Source organism: Clupea harengus, chromosome 26 (genome assembly GCF_900700415.2).
Source record: "Clupea harengus chromosome 26, Ch_v2.0.2, whole genome shotgun sequence".
Taxonomy (NCBI): Eukaryota; Metazoa; Chordata; class Actinopteri; order Clupeiformes; family Clupeidae; genus Clupea; species Clupea harengus.
The window spans coordinates 10,855,037-10,878,022 of record NC_045177.1 but is presented as its reverse complement, the minus strand read 5'-3'; the positions used below and the strand labels follow the sequence as shown (position 1 = coordinate 10,878,022).

The 22,986-nt window shown below is 42.1% G+C and overlaps 1 protein-coding gene across 3 annotated transcripts; it reads right to left on the bottom strand.

The window, feature by feature from the left end:
• Window positions 1-456: 456 nt before the first annotated feature.
• Window positions 457-21,264, bottom strand: myom2a (myomesin 2a). Of its 3 annotated transcripts, XM_031563592.1 has the most exons (39): window positions 21,159-21,261; window positions 20,038-20,151; window positions 19,141-19,233; window positions 17,736-17,871; window positions 17,152-17,306; window positions 16,934-17,026; window positions 15,252-15,340; window positions 15,104-15,145; window positions 14,448-14,609; window positions 13,988-14,149; window positions 13,135-13,276; window positions 12,635-12,831; window positions 12,317-12,370; window positions 11,492-11,619; window positions 10,869-11,052; window positions 10,347-10,364; window positions 9,650-9,824; window positions 9,073-9,194; window positions 8,736-8,750; window positions 7,755-7,942; window positions 7,092-7,218; window positions 6,711-6,889; window positions 6,464-6,578; window positions 6,097-6,256; window positions 5,850-5,956; window positions 5,708-5,752; window positions 5,388-5,524; window positions 5,120-5,264; window positions 4,850-4,909; window positions 4,611-4,678; window positions 4,414-4,527; window positions 4,159-4,246; window positions 3,981-4,019; window positions 3,672-3,777; window positions 3,105-3,268; window positions 2,701-2,737; window positions 2,559-2,581; window positions 2,397-2,452; window positions 457-1,649 (listed from the first exon to the last, which is right to left on the bottom strand). In XM_031563592.1, the coding sequence occupies exons 2-39, from the start codon at window positions 20,127-20,129 to the stop codon at window positions 1,017-1,019; spliced, it is 4,650 nt and encodes a 1,549-aa protein (XP_031419452.1). In that variant the 5' UTR covers window positions 20,130-20,151; window positions 21,159-21,261; the 3' UTR covers window positions 457-1,016. The 3 variants fall into 3 exon arrangements, with proteins under 3 accessions (XP_031419452.1, XP_031419454.1, XP_031419453.1); XM_031563594.1 differs by lacking the exon at window positions 20,038-20,151 and having other exon boundaries at window positions 21,159-21,264; XM_031563593.2 differs by lacking the exon at window positions 8,736-8,750.
• Window positions 21,265-22,986: the final 1,722 nt, after the last annotated feature.

Below are 22,986 nucleotides of genomic sequence, written 5' to 3'. Positions count from 1 at the left end.
AGTCGCCTAATAATGAGTAGGTTTGAAGCCTAGGTCTCCAAAGGCATTGTGCTGTATGAAGGTGTGCTAGAAACAGCAGCTGTCAGCTCAAACGTCTTTTGCTTCAGACGTCTCTGACACGCTAGGAGCTAATGAGGGACACTGCTGACTGTGCATGTGCGCGGCAAACAAAAAAAAAATCTATTAAGTCTACCATTATAGGTCTACTGCTACCTGTTTAAAACCTGTAACCCCACCCCTTGGAAACAGCACTCCTCTTAAACTTCAGGCAGAAGGCCTCGCCTGTCCCAGCACGAGAAAATACTTGACAGCCTTATTTATGCTGAGAGGCGAGAGCCCTGGAGCCGAAAGGTAGAATTTGAACGGAGAGTTTGTTCTCAGTGTAGATGCGTGGCTTTTAAAGAGAGGTGTCTGTGCACTCACGAGGAACAAGGAATGATGAAGCAACCAGAAAGAGAAGGTGATTACTGATGTTTATTGCAAACAGAAAGCCTTGAGTAGGGCACACAAGAAAAGCAAAGACACAGGAAGATACATGTTATATATAAGTGGTGCTCACCACAGCTGGAGACCAATAAATCCACAAGTAGTGCTCATATTATTTATTTTTCTGAAGGGCAACCACACTGAATTGACCCAATAACCATCTTCTTCATTGCACAGTACAACATATGACAACAAAAGCAGACTTCAGTCTTTACGCTTGCCAGATTTCACCAAAGTGCTGGTGACTGGGTAGGGTAGAGTCCAAAGCAGGCACTGTTTGTGTTTGTTAGTTTCCCTCTCTCTCTCTCTCTCCACACTTCTCTGACCGTCATTGAACACTCTAACAGACCAACACTGCTCTTTACGTTAAAGAACACATCATTCTATGGCCACCTTAGCAAACTAGTAAGTGGTGTACTAAGATGGATATCAACCTTCGTTTTTTTTTTTGTTTTCTGCTCATGCTACAAATGAGCCAGATCAATACCTCCATCATTCACAGGCTTTCAAAAACCATGGAAACCATTTGTTTACTTTCTAGCAGGAGAGGGGGACTTCATAAATCTGGGAGGGGTGGGGGACTTGGCACTCCTGGGTGGGGTTGGGGACTTTGGTGGTGGGACTGGGGTTGGGGACTTCACAGATGGAGGTGGGGTTGGGGTGGGGGACTTGACGCGAGCTGGGGGTGGAGCTGGGGAAGGAGACTTGACGCGGGCGGGGGGAGGAGCAGGTGAAGGAGACTTCACAGATGGAGGTGGGGTTGGGGTGGGGGACTTGACGCGGGCGGGGGGAGGGGCTGGGGTTGGGGACTTCACAGATGGAGGAGGTGTTGGAGTTGGGGACTTGACGCGAGCCGCGGGGGCAGGAGACTTGGGAGGGACGCCGGGTTTAGACATCTGTCCCAGCTTGGGTTCAGGGACGTCATCTCCCTGCTTGTACACACTCACGGTGATCTCCACAAACTCACCGCCGTACTTGTTCCGTACATTAATGCTGTACTTGCCAGAGTCATCAACGGTAACGGTGTTGATGTTGAGACTGGCATACTTGCCGCCCTCGAAAGCAATCTTGTTGTGTGGATCAGATACCACCTCTTGCTCGTTCTTGAACCAGGTGACCTCCGGGGTGGGTTCACCCCACACTGTGCAGGTCAGGCTCAGGGACTAAAGGAAAGAAATTGAATGATGACTCTGCAACAAAACTGTCTCTTGCACTTTTATCACCTACGTTTACCATAACCACTTACTGTTATACCTGCACTGGGAATGTAACAAATATATCTTACAGGATGTCTTTTGCTGCCATTACTAAATTGCCTTTTTGCACTACCATAACCTCACTTTAAAGAAAAACGTATGCTGCTGCTGCTGTACGTGTATCTGTATGTTTTTTATATCTATATGTATATCTATATGTATCTAAATGTCTTGTCTTATCTGTTGTTGTGCCTGTGCACTTTATATGTTTCACCGTGGGAGAGTGGGAAACGTTTTTATCGATTCCTTGTATGTCTAACATGCAGGAAATTGACAATAAAGCTACTTTGACTTTGACTTTGACACAGAGGCTCTCGCACTATTAAATAGCATGGTGAAACTACACACCAGCTTCCTTGACCAGAATTCTGTCCATGAACACCACCAATGAGGCTGCAGAGTCATCCCAGAATTTCCAGTGTAATTTACATTGTATATGAGTTATTAATAATACTAATTCTAGCATATATCATATAAATATAAAATAAATATAGCATATATATATATATATATTTACATATGTTTTGTATGAAAGGTGCTATACAAATAAAGTTTATTATTACTATTATTATTATCCCTTTCTATGACTGTGTTTTTCGTTATACAGCTCAAGGACAGACCTTGAACAACCACAAGACTAAAGCACAAGAATACCTTCTTCTCCATGATGGTGACAACATCTGGCAGACCACCGACCACTCTACCGCGGTCTGTGGAAGAAATGATCATGAAGACAATCATGAAGACAATCATTACTGTGGAAACAGTATTGTATATTATGCTAACGCAATTATCTACATGGCACACTAGACTTACTTTTCTCAGCGAAGGCAGCAGCTCTATTGAATGAAAGAAAAGAGAAAGATAACATGAAAAATCATTAATTATCCACATATTCCAAGAAAATATTGATACTGAATATTGATAAATATTGATATCAAGGTTAATCTTAACATACTTCAGCCTCTGGAACTCTGCGTATGCATCAGCATATGCTGTATACAAAAAGGGAGAAAGTTTGAATTAATTCAACTTAATGGAGTCATCCATAACCGGCATATGACACATTTGAAATGCCAAACCTGACCTTTCAATTACTAAAAAGGATAAATGTGAATATATACAAGCAACACTTCCACATGAAGCCTATTTTCAGTTTTATTCATGTGTCTGAAGCTGTGCATGTATGACAGCGAATTCAATTGAAATAAAGGTTTACTTGAGGGGCAAATAAATCTGTTCCATGGCTCTCATGCGTTTCTATGGCAACTTTGAAGTTCACGTGATCACAATCAAACAAGCTACACAAGCTACACATGGCCACTTTGGCCATCCATATATTTTGTTGGACGATGAGCTTGCCTTGTCCGGAAAGGTCAAAAGTGCGATTGTGGGACATTGTGGCATCCTGGATCTCAATGGTGTAGTGGCCCTTCTCCTTGTCAGTTGGCTCACAGATCTGCATCCAGGCCATTTCAGCCGTGCCTCCAATTCTCATCTTCTCAGATGACGCGATCTTGGCGTCCCTGTATGGGAATAGATGACGCGTTTGTCTTTGACCCCCAAAAAAAAGTACTTTCCCAGACAGAAGCAAGCGACATAGTGCTCTTAAACCAGGACACCAGCAAGTTTCTAGAAGATGCTGCAAGTATTTGTATGTAAAATGTAAAGGGTATGGGGTGCTGCGGGGGTTCATATGGGCTCCCTTTAAGGTTTTGTTTTCTGTTTGTTTTTGTGTGTTTTTATTTTTATATTTGTTTTTTGATTGCTTGTTTGTGTGTTTCCCCTTTAAAATGTGAGATGTTTGGTAACATATATGTGTAAATTCTATGTATGGAATTGCATCTTTGAAACAAATAAAAAACTTAAATGACAAAAAAAAAGAAGATGCTGCAAGCTCAAGGCGGTTATGGAGTCATGTGGGCGTACTTGTGGAACCAGTGGCTCTTCATCTCCTCCGTGAAGTACTTCATGTAGCACTGCAGACGGATGCCTTCAGGAGTGCACTGGAGCACGAGCTCAGACGCCGAGGAGCCTGGGGGAGGGAGGGCACAGGAGACACAACATGCCAGTCACGCCTCTGCCAACCAGTGGGCACAGGAAACACAACATGCCAGTCAAGCGTCTGCCAACCAGTGGGCACAGAACTTGTAAAAACAGAGGTTGATTGCGAGTTGATTTTGAGTTCAATTTATGGAGTGATGATTGGTGACTTGGCAGAAGATGTGTCATACATACCGGCAATGTGAGCAATAGCATTGATGATGTCATCAAACACTGCAAATATATAAAAAAGGGGCAGATGATGAAAATACCAGAATGTAATTGTATTATTTGTATTATTTGTAGTATTTGTATTATTTGTATAGTGAGATGCTGAGGAGATAGAAGCCAATCAGAAGGTTTCAGTGCTGACCTGTGCCAGAAATGTCGAACACAGATGTGTCCTTTCCTCTGTCATCACTAAGAGTGGCTTTGTAAACACCATGGTCTTTTCTGGAGAACTGTTTGACACGGAAATCGTTTTTATGACAGTATTACAATGTTCACAAGTATTACAATAGTGCTAACTTAAAGCCATCCCACCTTCTCGTAGACTGAGATTACAATATCAAAAGTATTGAATATGATATGAAAAAGTTCTACATCCCAATGGGTAACTGGACTTTACCATTGGAATAGGGAGTGTGCAACTTCCAGACATCACATTTGGTGCGGCATCAAGGACAATCTCCTCATCCTCCTTGAACCAGTGGAAGGTGGTCTCCTTCTTCACATTAGCAAGCTATGACAAAGGCCAAAAACATCTTAGGGATCCTCTCAGATGACGGCATGACATTACAACTGTGAACACAGTGACTGTGTTACCTTGCAGGTCAGCATGACGGTGCAGTCATCTTCCACATAGAAGGAAATGTACTCTGAGAAATGAGGACCTAAATGGAAGTTTAAAAACGAAAACATTAGAAGAGCAAACACAGGGCTTTGGGAACGTTAGGTATTTAGGGAGACAATACCTAAAACACAACAATACATCTATGTTTCACGAAAAACTGATAAGTCAGGTATAATTATAATATCATTTATGTCAAAATGCACTTCACAACCTTGTTTCCTGACGAACTCCTTCCTTTGGAAATCAGCCTCTTTCAGTGCAGCTTTGAAGACTGAAAAAGAGCAGATGACAAATCAACGATTATTTTTACAGGCTCATTACAGGCATAAATGTGCCACCCACACACACGACAGGGTTAACAACAGTTAAAACCTCTCACCATCTCCCACCCATACATAAGACAGGGTTAACTACAGTTAAAACCTCTCACCATCGCCCACCCATACATATGACATGGTTAACTACTGTTAAAACCTCTCACCATCGCCCACCAGGACCAGGGAGCTTTGGTTCTTGGCTTTTCCATCGGTGATCTGAACGGTGTATGACCCCTCGTTGTCTCTGGTGAAATGCTCCACCATCATCTGGATGACACCAGTTGCAACATCATGGCTGATCTTGATGCCCTAGATCATGTTAAAAGAGAATCAATGAGGTATTCATTTAGAAAATGTTCAACGCTAGAGATATCGTCTGGCGTCATGTGCTGGTAAAGTGGGTACTGAAGGTAAGTTGACATGGTACCATACCTCACCGTTGACGACCTCCTTATTGTTGAAGATGAATCGATAGGACACGGCTGGGGACATCTTCAAGCACTGCAGCCAGAAGCGCACATGGCCCTTCTCAAGGACCTCATAGCTAAGTGTTATCTTCAGAGGGACAACTAGAAATATGGCAAAAAGAAAATGACACGGAACTATCAGTAACATTATCATTCTAATTGGAAATCGATTTATTTTCATGAAGTCATCAAGGCAACCTCAACAACTACATGAATGTAATGACTGTGTCCCTAAAGCCTCAAACACACTGAAGAAACCATCATTGTAAATATCTGAGGACTCACTTGGGTGTCTGATATTGTAGCTGAGTTCAAGCATTTTCTTCAAATCTGCAGAGAGAATACAAGAATCCAAATTCAAGATCACATAGTCAAATAAGAGAACCATAACAAACCACATGAATCCCTAGTGGTCTACTTCACCAACCTTCCTCAGTGATCTTATGACTAGCAGAGACCCCGTCGGTGTCAGTCACAGCCACGGAGTAGATCCCCAGATCGGCTGCCTCGGGGTGAGTGAAGGTCAACTTGGAGCTTCGGAAGGGAAACACACAGAAACACAAAGATATCTTATTAGGAATCTTGAAATGCTCATGAAATCAAACTTTTTATAAAATGTGTTTGAGATTTGAGCCTCAGAGAGACCAAGGTTAATGTGAAGAGATGAAACTCACTGTTTTCCTTTAGATGAAACGGTGACTCTTCCAGAATCAGCGATTTCTTTGTAGGACTTTGACCACACAAACTTGGAACTCTCGGCGATCTCACATGCGTCAAAAGACAAAAAGATGTCTCCACTTTCCTCATCAACTCCACAGACGATCTCCTTTGTACCTTTGCAGAAAAAAGAGAGAACAGAAAAGATATAAATTATGGCTAATGGAGCTGAGATAAACTAACACGATCGACTCATTAGCAATGCTATTAAGAGTGGTCAGTTATGATTTTCAACATAATACTGGCTCACAGGTTTAACACAGACATAATAATGATTCATTGCAATGCATGGTCTGTCTTCTGCCGTGTGCAGTGCGTTATTACCTGCCAAGGCTTTGGCCACCACTGAATCAGAGACTGCAGAGGCCTTGCCGGTGCCATGCTCATTAACAGCACGCACTCTAAACACATACGCTGCTCCAGCTTCCAGACCCTTCACCTGAACACAAATGTGATGCAATTAGGAATTTGAGTAGTAAGCCATTCATTTCCAGTTCCAAAGCTACTTTCAGAGCACCCTGCACACCAAAGTGAATAGTGGTTTTTAGTAGTACCACAAAAAGACCTTTACCTTAAAGAAGCGGTGGTTGATTGCTCCTTCAGTCACGGCGACAAAATCTTTGGAGCCCTTCTTGGCCTTCTCCAGGAGGTAGCCGGTGACGGGACCCTGGCCAGCAAACACCGGGGCTTTCCACTGGACGATCATGGAGTGGTCACGCACCTCAGAGAACTTGATGTCATAGGCTGGGCCTGAAAAGGAGAGGTAAAATAACCCGTTCAGAACGCCATACTGTGTGTATCATTTTCAAATACATGGTATAATACCAAGTCACTAAATCCAATGGAGCAACATTTGAATGATTGATTTTACTCCAACATCCGACACTGAGGCAAACAATAGTGTTTCATGGTAAAGGACTATAGTAACAGTAATGAACATGGCAGCACTAACCTGGTTCAGCCATGGTCCAGGCCTCACAGAGGAAAGGTTTGCTGGGCTCAGATGGAACCCCCACACCTGCCAGGTTTCCAGCCTGGATCTTAAACTCATAGGCCACTCCAGCAGTGAGGTTCTCGACCTGCACCGAGAGAGCAGAGCACGCTGCTTAATGACGCCACATCTTCACCATTATCAGAGCGTATGTGCGTCTAAGATGACCATTATCTTCACCTTCACCTTCATCTTCACCATTATCAGAATGGATGTGTGTCTAAGGTGACCATCACATCCTAACAGGTTTGTTTCAGTAACATCACTGATCAATTCAAACTTCACTAGGAGGTATAACATCACGGAGCTTTCTGATGATCTGACCCAATAGAGCTACACTGTAGGAGCTTCAGTATATCTCTACTTCACTGGTCTTGTGCTGACATTCTTAGTTTAAGATATCAGGCCATTGAGACATGACTGGTGATTTCCATCTTTATTGATAACTGACGGTGGTAACATTACCTTGTAGACTCTTTCCTTTAAAGCTTCACTAGGAGGTGTCACATCACGGAGCTTTCTGATGATCTGACCCAATAGAGCTGTGTAGGACCTTCAATATATCTCTACTTTACTGGTCTTTACTGGTCCATCTTTACTGATAACTGACGGTGGTAACATTACCTTGTAGACTCTTTCCTTTAAAGCGGCTGTGTTGATCTCTCTCCACCTGAGTGTGGAGGCCTCACGCTGGTCCACGTAGTAGGCTGAGATCTTGGTGCCTCCGGCGTTCTTGGGGCGCTTCCAGGCCAGGGTCATGGAGGAGCCCTCACAGCTGAGCATGGTGATGCCGTGGGGGGCCGAGGGGGCAGCTGGGATTGGACGGAGAGGGACACGTGACCCCTGTTCTCTGGCATTTTGTTATGAAAATTGAAGTCTGGAGATGACTTGCCAAAATGTGAGGTGTGTATAAGCAGCAAAGGCTACGCCCACGGGCATGTCATCTAAATCTGACAAGAGCGTCATTCTGTGTGAATCAATAATGCTGCTGTGAGCTTACATCTCCTAAGGCATTGCATTGGTTTAGAAAAGTAGGTGAACATTGTAACATTTCTCACCACCATTTTAGCCTAATTCCCCATGGCTGGATGCAGACATATTACACATAGCATACCCAACCTATAGGCCTGTATGTTCCTCCATGGGGAAGAATAATGACATTAGATTTCACCTCAATAAGGTTTTTGTTTTGTTCATGTGTAATGTTTTTTTGCGCCAAAACACTATACAATGGCCCTGTTTTCTTGTATATAAAAGATAGTTCCGAAATATAATCAATGTACGGATTAAGGATTAAGGAATTCATTAGTTTACTTTTTAAATAGTAAACCATCCAGGTGAAACCAGTGAACATGCACGTTACACCAAAACAATCCCTGTTCAAGGTCTACGTGCAGGATGTCAATTCAGTTCAGCGTTTCGTCTGATTTTGAGTTAGTCTGGCAGTGATAGCAGTGATGAATCTGTTCAAACTCATAAAAACAGAGCACTCCTGCTTTGACTGGAGGGGTGGGGGTGGTGGCATGACAACTTGTTTCAGCGTGAAGTGGGCTTTAGGCAAGAGACACTATTAACCCGTGATAGTGAGACACACATCATACATACCATACCATACACCCTCTATGGAACAATAACACATTCCATGTTTAGACATAACACTCTGTAGTCTCAGATTCTCACACACAACACCACTATATACATGACTTTTTCATTATGACAGAGATTGCATGAGAAAAGCACTTACAATAAGGTATTCTGTGCGTACAAAATCTCTCTAAAAAAATCTATTTGACCCTCTGGAGAATGCCATCATAACTGATATCCATAATGCAAAAGATAGAATAGTCTCTCTAAAAGTTATAAAAATATTAAGAATGAAAAACACAATACAGCCTATCTGGCCAGATCCACTGTCAGCATTGGGATCTGTGGGCTGACTTACTGAGGGCCGCGTCCACAAAGAGAGGGTCCGACTCCTGGGACTCCTCACCCAGACCATAAGCGTTGACGGCCTGGACTCTGAAGGCGTAGGTTTCTCCTTGCACCAGACCGTGGACCACAAACCTGGGCACACAAATCAACAGCTACATGAGCGATGGGCCTTGTCAAATACATCAGGTCTCACATCTCAGAGTGCAATTATTTCAATATGAAAGAGGATTCAAATAAGGAAACCCACAGTGAATAATAAGCAGTGCTAATTTTACGTCTATCTAGATTTGGCATGTTCCTCGGATTACAGCTATTTTTACCTAGAACCTTTAAATGTATTGTGGCTCTAGCTGTTTGGATTGACTTATTTGGTAGCCTGATGGCACGAAACAACACAACACCAATTCTGTAACTCATAATCATAGGCATTTTGGTATAATTTTGGCTTCATGCATAGGCATAATTATGTGACGTCAACTCAAAACAATGATGTCACAGTCACTCAGATGACATTTAGGGCCTCGTTTCTCATCCCATTTAAGTCGAGAAGAGTTTGACTTTGGCACGTGCCTTTGCCGGTTACCCACCTGGTGTTTTTGTATGGCCTGTGGTTGCAGGGCACCCACGCCTTGGCGCCCTGCATGCAGGCATCGATGTAGTACCCCACGAGGTTGTTGGGGTGCTTGGGGGCGTCCCACTGCACGAAGACAGAGCTTTTGCTGTTCCTGGTGGCCACAACCTTCCCAGGTGCAGAGGGGACACCTACAAAGAGTTCATCATTTGAGTTGTGTGCATATTATTTTGTCTCTGTTAATAACTTTGTTAATGACTGAGTGCCACATATACTATGTTTATTAGGGGTGGTGTATAGGTTATACAGATATAGTTGTACATAAAGATAACTGCATGTAGTAACATCCATCAAAGGTAACCAAACAACATTCTTTACCTGTATTATCTCAAAATGACTGTCATGCAAGGTTACTCTTTTTTGTTTTCTTTACAGAGTTCAGATTAGGGCCAGTGCTTTAGTCATGGGCTGTGTGATGTCATCATCAGTGGACTAGTGCTTTAATCATGGGCTGTGTGGTGTCAGCATCAGTGGACTTGTGCTTTAATCATGGGCTGTGTGATGTCATCATCAGTGGCCAGTGATATAAATCCACATGTGACACAGCAATCAGAGAACTTCAGAGGAATTGTGTTGTTATTGAAAGGGGAGAGGCTGTGGAGGTTTATTGGCAGCTATTTTGGCTTTGCTTTTTAAGATAATACATTACATACCCACAGCATTCTCACTCCCTGAAAAGAAACACAGTATAACTCTAACGTTACTATTATTTGCTATTTGACATTGGCTTTTAAAAATATGTATATTGTATATCACTATTATTGTATTTATCTTGGAATAATGAGTATCTGCAAAAGATTGGGCTTATTCCATTTTGGTCCTTCGGTCATGGAGGGTCGTACTGGACTTGGATCATATGTTTTATTCCATTTTTATTTTTATCAACTGAAGCGATTACTTGGATTTTTAATTACATTGTTTCAGGATAACAATTTGTCACTATCATCTCCTTAGTGACGGTTATACATCTCTGAAATAGATGACTCTTGGGATAAGGATGAAAAGATATTTGAAGGAGAGCAGCCATTGTGATAGGATGGGCTCATCAGGATGTCTGATCACCTGTAGATCTCCATGCATCAACAGATCAATAGATCAGATCAATAGATCAGATCAACAGATTTTACGGCCCGTGCTCTAAAAACATGTATGTCTGTGGAACTGCGCCATCTTACCATGGGGGTCACTCTTTTGGATGAGATGGGACGGCTCAGAGGCCTCGCTGGGCCCGTATCGGTTGACTGCGGTCACGCGGAAGCGGTACGCTTTCCCGTCCTCGAGATCAAAAATGGGGTAGCGAGGGGAGCACAACTGCACAGCTGTGTTCAGTCTCTGCCACAGCTGGCTGTCCCCCACAGACTAAGGGGAGAGGGGTGGGGTGGGGTGGGGTAACTGTGAGTTGTTGGCAGAAGGAGCTACACAAGGGAAGATGATTCACCTGTTCTCTGGCATACCTGCGACTAGTAGGGTACAGTTACACAACAAGGTGTGACATCGGATCCCTCAAAGCCACATTTCAAATGAGAACTTTAGGTTTGTTGAGAACATTAGATTTGTTGACATACACTAAAATGTTGGTCTGTCAACCGTTTTAAGGGGCCAAAATGATGCCAATTCAACACTGAATAAAATTAATTTAAAGTAAAATGGACTTCGAATAGAAACGGGCCAATGAACCAGTAGTGATATGCCAGACACTTATGAATCCATGAGATTCACACAGCAGATTTGTAATCTATTCTAATATGGTGAGTGTGGTGGTATGGTTTTGGAAGTAACCGTGTGGAGGTAACCACACCTTCTCGATGAGGTACCACAGCGGCGCCCGTCCACAAGGGTTGGGCGGAGTCCAGCTGAGGACTATAAAGGTTCTGTTTATCTCTGAAGCATGCACTTCAGTGGGCGGGCCTGGCAGGGTGACATAACCTACACATGTACAGAGGAGGAAGTCAGTCTCAGAGTAGCACACTTGTGATTTGTGATTACACTGCAATTGGGCTTGGTTCTTCATACCTGTTACCTGAGAAGCCATGTAAGTACTTTATCTTTTGATCACTTTAATTATCAGTGACTGATTCTAAATTGGTCTAAATTGGTCAGTGGAGCCTGATTACAAATAGGTATTTGTAACAGGTATTTGCAAATTGTAGTGTAACCACATCTTTATTGTGTATTTCGTAAGTCTGTTTATGTTAATCTATGTTCATTTGTGAATCTGAATGCTCAATCTCATTCAAGCATCCGATGACATAATGAAGGTTATTATGAGAGAGATGACAATAGTGAAGATGATAATGATGACTAGTATGGTGGTGACTATTAGTATTTTTGTTAATGTTAATTGTATTGCCGTTTTAGCAACAGTTAGGCCTACTCTAAAGCAATTTTAACCAGAAAGAACGTACATGTTTGGTTGACGGGTTATATTGTAGTATGTTTCAAAAGATTTTTTACAATAACGTGGAATAAGATTAGGTTATTTTCTGTTAAATTTTCATTTTAGGGAATTTATTGAATTAAAAATCACTGCATTGGTTTAATAAGGTATTAAAGTATTAATTAATAAGGTATTATATTTTAAATATCGGATTTAGCCAGTGTACCGTTCACCAAGTTATACTACCTTCAAGGTCCTCTTGGTAAATAACAATGTCATATTTCCCATCGATTTTAATCACTGTTTTAACAAACAAAGATATTGTCGGATGATTTTAAAGCTCTATTCACGTCACAAATAACAAGCAACGTTTACTCTTCAAGTGCAATCTACCCTGTGGCACATTACACATTGCTTGCAAACACAATCCTTGATAGACAGAATTACACCGGTTATCCTGGATAGACCGAATGATGAGCATATTTAGCATCTGGAATGCTGACATATTGAAGGGAACTCTGGTGCTTTCTTGCTTCAGATCTTTAGATAGTCAGGAACATCTACCTTCAACCTCGCCCGCAGCGGAGTGAAGAGCAGAGACTCCATCGGACCTCCTGGAGGGAATGCTGATTCCGACGCTGTTCACGGCCCGGACACGGAAGTGGTAGGAGTGTCCTACGGACAGACCACTAACGGGGTATTTGCAAATGTTGACGGGAGAGTCGTTGCATTGGACCCAGTCTGTGGAGCCAACTTTACGTCTGAAGAAGCAAAACATCTTTGAGGGTTAGGCAACTGAGAGGAAATAGAGTATTATTTTGATGGCTGACCTCAAATGCTGATGTCAACAAAACAAAATGGCTATTAGCAGTTAATCCATGTTGCTGATCTCACTTAAAGACTGAGGATTCAAAACTCAATCACACTGATGACCTTCTACTTACATGACATCACCGACCAACACTTCTGTTACTGAATGTTAGTATTAAATGTCCTGTTGAAACATTACCAGCTGCTTATTTCTCAGTTAGCAGTAGCTTATGACTTAAGTGTCAGGGATTCACCTGTCCACAAAGTATCCTTTGATGGCACCCTCGGTGGTGATGTTAGGGGGTTTCCAGGTCACCATGACGTAATCCTTGTTGGCATCGGAGGCTTTCACGTCCATGGGAGCACCGGGCGCCCCGGCAACAGATGGAGCAGCATCTGAGGCACAGACACAGTCATCAGTGGAGGGGGCAGAGCAGTCCACAACAACAGCCTACCAACTCTGAAGCAATTTCAAAATGGCGGCTAAGGTGCTGCTGCAACCACTGAATACTTGTGCACAATAAATCTACCAATACATCTCAAACCATTCAATCAATAAATCTACCAATACACCTCAAACCATTCAATCATTCAATCTACCAATACACCTCAAACCATTCAATCATTCAATCTACCAATACACCTCAAACCATTCAATCAATCAATCTACCAATACACCTCAAACCATTCAATCAATAAATCTACCAATGCACCTCAAACCATTCAATCAATAAATCTACCAATGCACCTCAAACCATTCAATCATTCAATCTACCAATGCACCTCAAACCATTCAATCATAAAGTATCATTTAGGTAATTGACCAGTCCATACCAATACATCTCAAACCATTCAATCAATCAATCTACCAATACACCTCAAACCATTCAATCATAAAGTATAATTTAGGTACTTGACCAGTCCATACCAATACATCTCAAACCATTCAATCAATAAATCTACCAATACACCTCAAACCATTCAATCATAAAGTATCATTTAGGTAGTTGACCAGTCCATATCTGATGAGTTCATACAAAAATACATTTGTACTGAAATGAGTTATCCCTTTGTTGTACACAGGATAGAGAAGTGATATCAATGTACCTTTCACAAAGAGGTAGGCACTGTGTTCAACGGTCCCATCCTTACACCAAATGCGCACGGTGTACAGCCCCTCGTCGTCCTTGTTGAGGTGGGGGAAGGTGAGCGTGGCAGCCCCTCCACCCACAGACATCTCCGCCCACTTAGAGGGTGCCAGCAGAGTCGCTGCACAGAGCAAAGATGAGCACTGAGGGTTTTTACATCTGTGCTGCTAGCAGAGCTAACCATATCATACAATAGCTTCAATCAGCTGCCTAGTTTATTGTCTCAAACTGTTCTATTATCACCTAAGCAAGTAATTAAACACTAAACGAAAAACATTTTACCAAAGATTAGGCTAGGCCAAGTCATTCAAAGTTTGGAATGGAGATTTTTTTTCTTCATGTCTGAAAACTGTTAGGGTTGCAGTGCTAGCATGTTAACGGTTGCAGTGCTGACATGTTCCCCTCAACCCACTCCTCACCGTCTCTGAACCACATGACATCAGGAGGAAGATTGGGCAGGTCGGGGACAACAACCAGGTTGGCAACCAGTTTGCATGATCCGCCTTCAGTGCCAAAGGTCACGCCAAAGGCCTCCAACAAAGTAACGTCCAGCTTGCTAGGATGAGTTGGAGTAATAGGCACTATAGGGCAAGCAAAATACATTATGATACATATATATATATATACACTGTATATATATATGGAGACCTACAGAACCGGATGAACCTCATATTTCAATCATCAACAAACCACCCATGAGCACAAACATTAAAGGCAAGTACCGTTACAGGTAACATATTAGGACATTTAAATATAACACATTGTGACCTTTAAATGTTATATTTCACTAATACTATCTATGGTACAACACACAGGCCAAAAAGGGTCACGAGTAATTGACACGAGATGACATCATCATGTTCAAAATGTATGATGATGATACATCATGACATCATGAAAAAAAAAGTCTATGTAGAGCCAGTGTTGGTGCATCACAGGAGCTTCTTTATGGTCTGTGATCTCTAAAATCTTGTGTTCTTCATGGTCTGTGATCTCTAAAACCTTGTGTTCTTTAAGGTCTGTGATCTCTAAAACAGCTCCCTGTGTTTTGGCTGGACTTTTGTTCCTCACTCACCTGAGCCGGGCAGAAGGGGAAGGTCTCCAACTCCTGCCGGTCCTGTGTGAAACAGTAAATGACTCTTAGACAAAAGTGAAGGGGCTAGTTCTCCCCTCAGCATGTGTTTAGTTCTAATGGTGGCAGATGTGCCCTGACTCAGACTCACTCTTCACGGTGACGGTGGCCTTGGTGGTGGCCTTGCCGTGGGTGTTGGTTGCCACGGCACTGTACTGAGCAGTGTCAGACACGGTGCATCTGCAGGGACATAATTACACTTTGCATCAGATGTATTACAGTTTATGATGCTTACATTTAAATATAACTTAGAGTTTTATATTTAATAACGACCAGGTCACATGATTAAGTCCACTTGCTGTTATAATAAGATTTAGCATATTTTATTAAATTCTACCATTGTCTAACATTGTTTCACCTCAAAGTCATGAATTGTGTACCTTTTTGAACAAACAACAAAGTGTTACACTCAAATAGTGGTCTGAATCGTCTCAAATAGTGGTCTCAATGGTCTCAAATAGTGGTCTAATCTTAAATGCATTTATTAGCCACTGACACAGAGTGCTTAAACACTGGCTTAAACACGGCTTATTTTATTGATACGTTCAAAGTCTTATTTCTTTGTATTATTTTCTTTTTCCCAAAGTGCTGTCCCATTTCTGTTCACCCTCTGAAAAGAGATCATTTTCTGATATCTGTAAGGGGTAACATCAGTGACACCATCGTGTCAACACTGCGGATCTGACAGAATAGTTTTCATGGGTGATAATTCAATATGGCAGCAAAAGAGGGAACCAAAGGTCCAAATGTTAACACTGACACTCCCTTCTCTCCACAGTCTTTCCTTTAACCTTCACACTCTCTTAAGACTGGGATGGGAGTTGTTTCCAGCCGTTGTCAACCTCCCGTATGGAAAATGACCTCACACAATCAGACTGTACTGTTGGGAGGCTGGGGGATCTGAGACATGCCCCTAGATCACTGGAAGGAACGGCTTCAGAGGTGAGAATAGAAGGAAGAAATTTGACCTTCACCCTGCAAGAACTATTTTAAAGCCTCTCCATTTCCTTGGCAGTGAACATGAGATCTCCCTGCTTGATATATCCCTCCACACACTTTATACGCCTTATACCCACCCCCTCACTTCACCTTGAGGTAAGGTCTGTGTGTCAAAAACAGGTACTTCTACTGTTCTACAGAAACACTTCTCATTTACAGTTAAAAGCCAGTGACTGCGGCTGTGGGGTCTTCTCTGACCCAGTTGTACAGTGACCACTCTGAGGGAGCAGATGTCAACCATTTTGGGATCGGATGACACTGAGCTCAGCATAGCGCCGTGAACAGCTGAGGCGTCTTGAAGACGAGGGCAGGACAAGTGCCCCCCAACCAAGACTAAATAGGAAAAGCTCACACACACACACAGACTCTCAATGACTCTCACTGGCTGCCCTATACACACAGAGACCCCCAATGACTCTCACTGGCTGCCCTTCGGGGGCTGCACTGCTCTACCCAAACTCTCTCTGCTCCGGAGGAGGCCAGTATCACTGCAGTTACAACAACAGTGAAAGTTACAGAAAAATGGTGAAATGTTCAATATCATACAAAAATGTGGTGGGGAAAAGGGGACGGAACTCATGTAAACTGTCATCTTCATTTTGTCATGGCTGCTATAAAATCATAAAATATGCGGTTTTCACGATAAGGTCATTCAGCCTCAGGTCCGTTTTCTTTGGAGGAGGGAGGGGAGTGGACGGTGGGGGTGTGGAGAGGGGGGTGGGGAGAGGGGGAGTGGGGGGTTGGATTTCCGTCGTAGCTTGTGTTAGACTGTACCTGCTAATGATCAAGCTGTGGACTCCATATTTGCTCTCCATCTTGTACTTTCCTGGTGCACTGAGTGGGTCAACAGGCTTGTCCCCCTTATACCTAGGAGTGCACAGTTGGGGAAGGTCAAAAGGTCACATAGTAACACCAGACATACTCAGGTGGGCCTGTACAGGCCTCGAGTCTTCAAAACTTTTACTTGCAAAAGGACGGAGAATTTCTTTTACCATTTGACAATAGGAGCTGGATTGCCTCCCACAGTGCAGAAGAGCTTCGCAGGCATCTTCTCCCACAGAGTGTGGGCCCTCAGCTCGACCAGGAACTCTGGGGCCTTATCGGCTGAAACAGCGATCTTTTTCTTGATGGACATCATCTCTTGCACCTGAGAGAGGACACATAGATGTCACAATGATGTCACTCAGGATAACTTTTATTTTCACACTGTCCACCTCATTTGTCCATTATAGTCAGATGATGTTACCCATATATCCTATTTTCAAGGCCATTCATTTTTGCTGCTGCAGAAAAATTTTCATGTCCACAAGGCCTTTACAGATAAGTCTTACCATTTTCTTAATAGGGCCTAGGTTGTGATTGGACTAAAAGCTTTTTCCTAAACAGAAGATAACAAAAGCCTTCAAACAATATCTAAGAGTTAGATAAAGATAAAGATAAGAGTAAGATAAAAAAGGTATTTCATTTTAATGTATTTCCTTGGTGTCCTCATGATAACACATGATATCAAAATGATATAATGAGAGTGCATGGCAGCATGGGAAATATATATTTTTTGTGTGTAATAGAAAAGTACCTCTCTTGTAATAGCAAGACTTGTCACTTGGGTATGAGTGGCCACTTTAATCCTGGTCAGCTCCTTCTGCAGCTCAGCCAATCCCTTGCCACAGTGGGCCGCGACACGCTGATACTCTGGGACATCATCAGCATTCCTGCACATAAACAACACATCAAAAAACGTCTGTGAAAATACTCCAGGCACCAGTACGATCATGTCAATGGTTCAAATGTTAAAGTTTAAAGTTAAAGCACTTAAGAAGAGAGTTCTGTCAAAGTGGTGTTATGATGACTGTGCCCAGTGGAACAACACTATAACTAGCTTAGATTGAGTCCCCACAGACACAATAATGTTTAACCTTCTCATTCCAGACGTAATTGGGGTAGAGACAGATAAAGGTCACCAGGAAGAGTTGTGCATTCAACAAGTGCAAATGTGTGGCGCTGTCCTTTAGTCCGTATCATATCTCTCCTAATACTCACAGAGAACCTCAGTTCAAAGACGTAATTAGTGCATCTGTGCAGCACAAGTGCAACTGCGTAACTGCAACATTTCAAGCTCATGATGCAGTCATCTGCCCACGCTAACAGGCTAAAGTCACACACACACACACACACACAGCCAATCTGGTCTCTGGGCACATCGTAGGGTTGCTTATGTACCTATTATTTGGGTGCATCTTCTCACTTCCTAAATAACTGGCCAAAGGCTACGTGTCAAATGCCAAGAGAATTCCCCAGACACCATAAATTCCCCAGACACCATTCATTTCTCACACTGCAAAAATTCAGCTTTCAAAAACAAGAAAAAAAAGTAATAAAATGGGGCATACATTACTGTAAATAAGCAAAATCATTTGCCAACAGAAACGGGAACATTTTACTTACCAAGATATACCTTAAAACTAGTGTGGCCAGATTAAAAACAAGAACATTTGTCTTGATCCTGACTTTGACAAAGCAGTGTTGTATTTGTCAGTGGTGATCAAACTAGTTTCAAGCATTAACTTGCTCAGAACCAGCAATAAAATCTCAGTAACAAGGGATAATACCTTATTAAGATCATTAAGGACTGAAACGCTTGAAGCAAGTGAAATGCGCTAACATAAAAAATGCCTTAAAGAAGAAATATCTTGTCAGACAAAAAACATTATTGCCTTGATTTAAGATATTTCATCTTACTAAGATTTCGGTTTTTGCAGTGCAGACACCAAGATTGCTTTATCAGCAGTGCCTTTATGAAGTAGAAAGTGAAAAGGGGAAGACGGACTTCAGTGGGTGCAAACCAACATTCTGCTGCCATGATACAGTAAGCAGATACACACTTCCATACAGTCAGGCGAAGGAGCAGCTCAGGGTTCTCTTACAGGGCCTTAAAATAGACCCCCTAAAGAGAACGACTGCTCTCGCCAGGGCAGACCCACCTCTCTTTGAATGCTGGAACTGTATAGGCTGGTTCCGCCATAGCCGTGCTGGCTTCAGCCTGCTCCTTTCTCACAGATTTAGAGCTTGATTTCCTGTCAAGAAAAAAAAAATGATCAGTGACCTTTGAACCTTTTGGCTCAGTAGTTCAGCAAGGAACGAGACAAGTGCTAGACTTCATTCAGTGACAAATATGTCTGTGAGAAATGTCTTATATGAAAAAAGGAAACAACTATCAGTAGTTTATATACCAGTCTGTGTAAAACCAAGTTGGCAGAAAATGAACATACAGCATTCTACAGCAAGCGCTAGAGAGTCCATAGTCGCCATCAGCAAGCCTTGTTTTTCAATATGACATTTCCCCAAAACAATATTGCAAGAGGATTTAATACTAGATTTGAATAATTCACTGCGTCCATACAAGCATCTTTTGGGCTTTGTAGTGATGTCCTTATCAGTTTTGAGGTGTGGTGAGCAACCAAAGCACTGCACTGACCCCGCTGAAATGTAATCCAAGGAAAGTGTGTTGCGTTGAGCATTTTAGCAGCTGTATGCAAGCATGAATGGTGTGTGGCAGAAGTCCTGGTCCCAAGGTCCATATCTCCCGTTGACAAGACATTAGCCTCAAGTTGGATCATTCCATTCCACTGCGTGCAGACGCAACAAGAAGCACTCTGGTTCTGGAGTGACTAGGACCAATCATGACTCCAGTAGATATATCAATATTAATGAAGTGACTGCTGACTGTGTTGTCTGTGATGGAGTGGCCAATGCCAAAAGATGGAGGGAGAAAGCAGCATAGCAGCTGTAGTGGATTTTCCTGGCTGGAGCGCATTTGCAGCAAGCATTTGCTGGCACGCAGCGTGGCCCGGTCACAATGACACACCTCCCCGCCCTACCTTGATGAGTGGTGCTGGACCACTTTCTTAGTGCTGTGATGGTGGACATGTTTTTGCTTCTGCTGATAAAATGGTATGGCCGTAGTAGGCATGACGGGAACACTTCAAAAAGACCTAGCAACCACACCAAGTGTTGTGTGCACAAAATGTATTACATTAGATAGAATGAACCAAACATGCACACATACGTTATCAGGATTGAATTGCCAACATTCTTATGTTGTAATGTTTCTTACATAGAAACATACATAGTTTAAGAGTTATGTAGGTTTTCAATCCATGCCTCATCTAGCATCGTCAACTATGCTAACAAGCAATTATAGAGGAATGATACACTTGTGTGTGGAGGTTTTGACTCAGTTCAGTCTCTCCGAAACAGAAATGTCATACAGCAGTATCATAAACTAGACCCCAGGGGTATTCTGAACCCTCGGGGGACGGTAACGGCCCATTTTTAGCATTCCGTCTTATCAGCACAGCTCAAGTACCCAAAGTACCCAACCATATTGAGTGAAAGTGCTATGGTGAACTTTTATTGTCAAACACTGAAATACTGAGTAGAACTTTTAGGAAAAGAAATCCTGAATGATGTGAGAAAACAGGTGAGTTACAATTTGAAAATCTTCAGTCATTCAAATGATTTGAATGTTGAATGGCCAAATATACTTGGAGGGACATTAACTAAGAGGCTATTTTAGGCTGTTTTTTATTTTTATTTTACAGAGGCCAATTCCATCCAAATTACATTTGGACCAGACCGGTGACATTTGGAAAAACTATACAAGGTGGTTATTCAGGTAATCAGTTGCCTAAATATGTTAAAACAATCTAAACACAGGTTATGTAATATTATCTGTATAAAATAGCTTACAGGTGGAAAGGTACATCACCTCAGCCCAATAATATATTTCTTTCAAGAATATAAAGCAGTGGGCTGTAGTTTATCGCCTATCAACTTTAATTGGCTTTACGTCTTTTCACAAAACATTTGAATCAACAAACAGCTACCACATATCCGCATATCCGAGATATCAATGATCCAACAAGTGTCTAAAATAGACCCAGGTCCAGCCTGTCTGAATACCCACGCATTAAGAATTAGAAAAAGAAAGCCTACTTACCCCAAGAGAAATAAACAGCACAGAGCGTCGGAAGAGCAGCCTGAAACCGCTTGGGAGTCTCTTGCTGATGCTTACAAAAATATTGCTCTCACTGAAGGAGGAATGCTATCTCCCTTCCATCCCATGTATGGGTACTCCTAAGACTATATATAGCATTTACCTCAATTTTCACACGCATTTTCTACACATGTAGCCGTCTGTACAGGACGCAACGACACAGAACAGTCTTAAACTTAAATGTATATTTTCTTTTCGATATTTTTGATAAATTAGACTATCCTCTTCTGATCCTTGAAGACTGAGCGTATCGTGCGTTATATTCTGCAGTCAAGTTTCGTAGTTTTATTAAGTAAAGTACGAATGCAGATTAAAATGTTTACTTCAAAGAGGGAAAGGCAAAAACGTGTCTGGACGATTTTATTCAGGAAAATGAAGCACACTGTAGGCTAGTACATTAATCAGAAATGAATTTGTTAGGCGCATTAGTCTTTGCAAATGGAACCGTTTGTTTTTGTTCAGTAATTTAATTAAATTGAACTTCCGAATGGATGTTAACAGTGCTCTTCTTCTGCGACCTTTTTAGGGTTCTCCCACACACCCCTACCAGTCAACGCATTCACCAGCGGCTATTTTTAACAAGAGATTACTTTTTCAGACACAGACTGTAGGTGATACATTCGCCGTATCATTGGAAAGCATATTAAATCTGTAATTTTTGAAATGAGTAAAAATGCTTGATTAAAACCACTTAGTTGACTTCTGGAGTAGCCTAATCCATTTATTTTTGCATCACCTGGCACCTGATTGCACACACGCTTAATGCACGTTTGCATGCAAAAAATGTATGATGGGAACTTATACTTTCACTTTAGCTATAGGCCTACCTAAATGTCTTATTTGATGCGTGAAGTACTTTGGCCCAGTCAAACAGTCAGAAAACAAACCATTCAGCACGAGTGATATAACTGACTGAAAAATATGCGTTGCAAATCTATGATCCTGCTTACACTGGATCTAGCTAGCAAGATCTTTGCCCACATAATCATATCACTAAAGTAGCTTATAAAACACCTCCTAAAATGTACTGCCCTGGTTAAATGGTCGTCATGGCACTTAACCACATAATTTCGTTGGCCCTTGTAATCAAATCAAACTGTTTACCTCCCCATCCATAGCTTGCTTTGGCAAGAACTTTCCCTTTAAAGTTGGGGGCTAATACACATCATAGGAGAAAGCCTGAAATAAACAGAAGCAAATTCAACCTCTCAAAAGCTTGCACGAGTTAGGAGGTGAACACAGCTGCCCCCAAGAGGACAATAGTTAGAGTGCAGTTTTAATTCTGCCAACAAATTCACTGGCCAAGTCACTGAAATGTTTACCATTAGACTACACTGCGATTTTAAGAGAGGGGGGAGGAAACTCTTAAAGCTTTTCCTCCCTATTCACCATCTAGAAATAACAGTTGCATTGACATCCACATTCACATGATCTGCGTGTGCCAAGACTGTGTATGTTACAAAATCAAAGCCCAAACTGCACACCGATGACTACACTTTCTTGAGTTTGGCAACATTTCATTCTTCCATTGTGACCACAATGACATTCAGCAGCATCACTTAAGTTATACAAAAATAATGTACTGAATCCAGCAATACTGTTTCAATAATATGCACCCACACATTCATAATGGAATGAATCAGATACTGCAGAGTCCAAGGTAACTAACACATCAGTAGTCCATGACTCAATTGCTCCCCCAAGTGGCCATCCACGGCAATATCCTAGACATATTTGTTCCATGCAGAATTATTTCTGTATATTCCGTGTG